The following is a 2,448-nucleotide window of genomic DNA, read 5'->3' as shown; positions in this document are numbered from 1 at the left end:
GGACGGCTAAAACCACAGCCTCGCGAAACTCAGAACTCACGTAGGGTCACGCGATAACCCGCCTTTATACGATTTAGGTCGTTAATAGCCCCAACTTCACAAAAAGTGCTGTGTCTCAACTATGGCGTCCGACGAAAATTTGAACCCAACGAAACAGATTCAGAGCGCCGGAGAGGCCAGATTACAGAGGTTGGACCTGATCGAATGCAGCGGAGGTTCCTCTTGCACGTAAAGACTCCGCTGGTTGCATCGGAGTCGTAACTCTCGCCGTGGGATTAAATGGTTAAACCACTAAGTGGTTCCCATTTGGAGTTGTGTCTGCAGCTCACCCCTCCCCCAGCAAATGGGTCAAATGTGGAGATCAAATTTCACACTTAGGTCTGTGACAAATGATGGTACTTCAACTATACATATACACTGACAATTTACTCCCTTTGCTTTACCTTAATGTTGCAGCGCGCCGGCAGAGATGCTCGAGGCTCAGACAACCTTTCAGTCAGGTCGTCGGACAGTGATGTAAGTGACGTGTCCGCTGCATCGAGAACCAGTAGTGCCTCTCGGTTCAGCAGCACGAGCTACATGTCTGTCCAGTCGGAGAGGCCGCAGGGAAACCGCAAGATCCGGTAAGTTCATGTCCACACCAGAGGACACCTTTTCTTTTGTCTTCCGTTGAATTGTCCTCAGAAGTGGGCAAAGCTCCCTCAGCTCCTTTGTACAACCAAGTTCAGACATTTTCATGGATGAAACTGTTTGGACCAGGTTAAAGTCTGAGGAACTGCATGCTGTACTGCAGCATGTCGTTTTCACGTCATGATGAGTTCAGGTTTGGCTCTCTAAGAAAACCTGGAACCAAATGGTTGAACTCTTCTGATTCAGGCTGTGGAAAGTTTGCCCATTTCTGAAAATGCGCAGGAGTCAAACAAACTCTTCCATGTGGCTTTAGTCTACTTGAAGTTGTCTGTCATGATGCTGTCCTGGCTGCTCTCTGTCTTTGTGTTTGTCTCTCTTGTTGCTGACATTGTTCTTGCTTTTGTTTGGTTTTGCTCTTTCTGCTTTGCATGTGCTGCTTTCTTTGGTTCTGTCTACGTCTTCATCCGTTTGCAATCGAGGAGCCAGTCTCGGGAGGGCGATGAGCAGTTAGGGGAGGTGCGGGAGGAAGAGGAGGCAGGAGAGAGGGGCAGAGGGGTTAGAAAAGAGGAGAGCAAAGGGTCAGACAGTGAGGGGGACAGAGACCAGGAGAAACTGGGAGATTTGATGGAAAAAGAAGAGGACCTTCACCACAGGAGTATCTCAGAGACTGATCTCAGGTAACACAAGTGTATGGAGGACTAAATGAGACAACGTGGAATAAATGTATACACCATTAATTATTAAATAAATGTGTCATTAATTGTTTAAAATTGACATTAAATAAAAGTGAAAATCAAAAAATGAATATTTAAATATATGTTCCATTAAAATATTAAAATCGATTTTAAAAGCAAATTTAAATATTTCATGACATATATAATTATTTCATGATCCAGTATGGGCTAAACGAGACAAATTGAAAAAAATATATTTAATCTGAATTTATTAAATAAATGAGTCAATAACTATTTAAAATTGGCATTATATAAATAAAATTGAAAATCAATAAACACATGTTTAAATATATGTGGCATTAAAATATTAAAATTTCATTTTGGAGCACATTTAAATATTTCATGACAAATTTAATTATTTCTTGGCCCATCGTGGGCCAGTGACACATTTATTTAATAATTTAATGGTGTATATGTGTATTTCACATGGTCTCTTTTGGACAACACCTGCCATGAAATAATTAGGGCTGGGTTAATAAAATCAATTAATCGATTTGAATAGATTTATGGTTAATTGATCAATAGTCGATTCATAAAAACAGAATTCAATTTAGCAGATAAAGCTAAAGTTCGCTAGCTTGATACTAACGTTTAACGGCTAACGGACCCAGTCAACGTAAACATACATTCTGACTAAATGAACATCTTTATAAACTCATAGACATTAATTTTTCAAACTCTTTTAAGGAAATATTTTTTAAAGAAACCATTTATGGTCTAAATCACCATTTTTTGCTTATTTTAATGCAATAGTGTGATCGCCACCTAGTGTCCAAACTGAAACATCCTCCAGGAGAAGCAGAACAATGTTTCCAATATTAATGATCTGAACATTTTAGTTAGAACTTCTCCTTTAGAGAATCCATGTAACACTGGATGATATTAACAATCTCATTATTTCACTGATACATTTACAGTATGTGAACTGGATCAGATTCATATAAATATATTCAAATTATACAGTAGATTTTGAATGTATTTCTAAACAAATGTGTATAAATGTGTAAACTCAAAATAGAATTGAATTAAAGAATAAAAAAAAATTGAAAAAAAAATTGGAATGGAATCGATTCCGAAAGTTATA

At 38.3% G+C, this 2,448-nt stretch overlaps 1 protein-coding gene across 23 annotated transcripts in view; it reads left to right on the top strand.

The window, feature by feature from the left end:
• The window catches only part of rims2a (regulating synaptic membrane exocytosis 2a), a 206,111-nt gene that overhangs the window by 157,427 nt on the left and 46,236 nt on the right, over positions 1 to 2,448 (top strand). For all 23 annotated transcript variants that reach the window (XM_036216125.1, XM_036216124.1, XM_036216117.1 and 20 more), the window contains one exon: positions 457 to 623. In XM_036216125.1, coding sequence (XP_036072018.1) covers positions 457 to 623 — 167 coding nt within the window. The remainder of the gene's footprint in view (positions 1 to 456; positions 624 to 2,448) is intronic.

The sequence above is a fragment of the Oryzias melastigma genome, linkage group LG16, assembly GCF_002922805.2.
Source record: "Oryzias melastigma strain HK-1 linkage group LG16, ASM292280v2, whole genome shotgun sequence".
Classification (NCBI taxonomy): Eukaryota; Metazoa; Chordata; class Actinopteri; order Beloniformes; family Adrianichthyidae; genus Oryzias; species Oryzias melastigma.
Note: the sequence above shows the minus strand (reverse complement) of the source record. Positions and strands in the feature narration are given on the sequence as shown.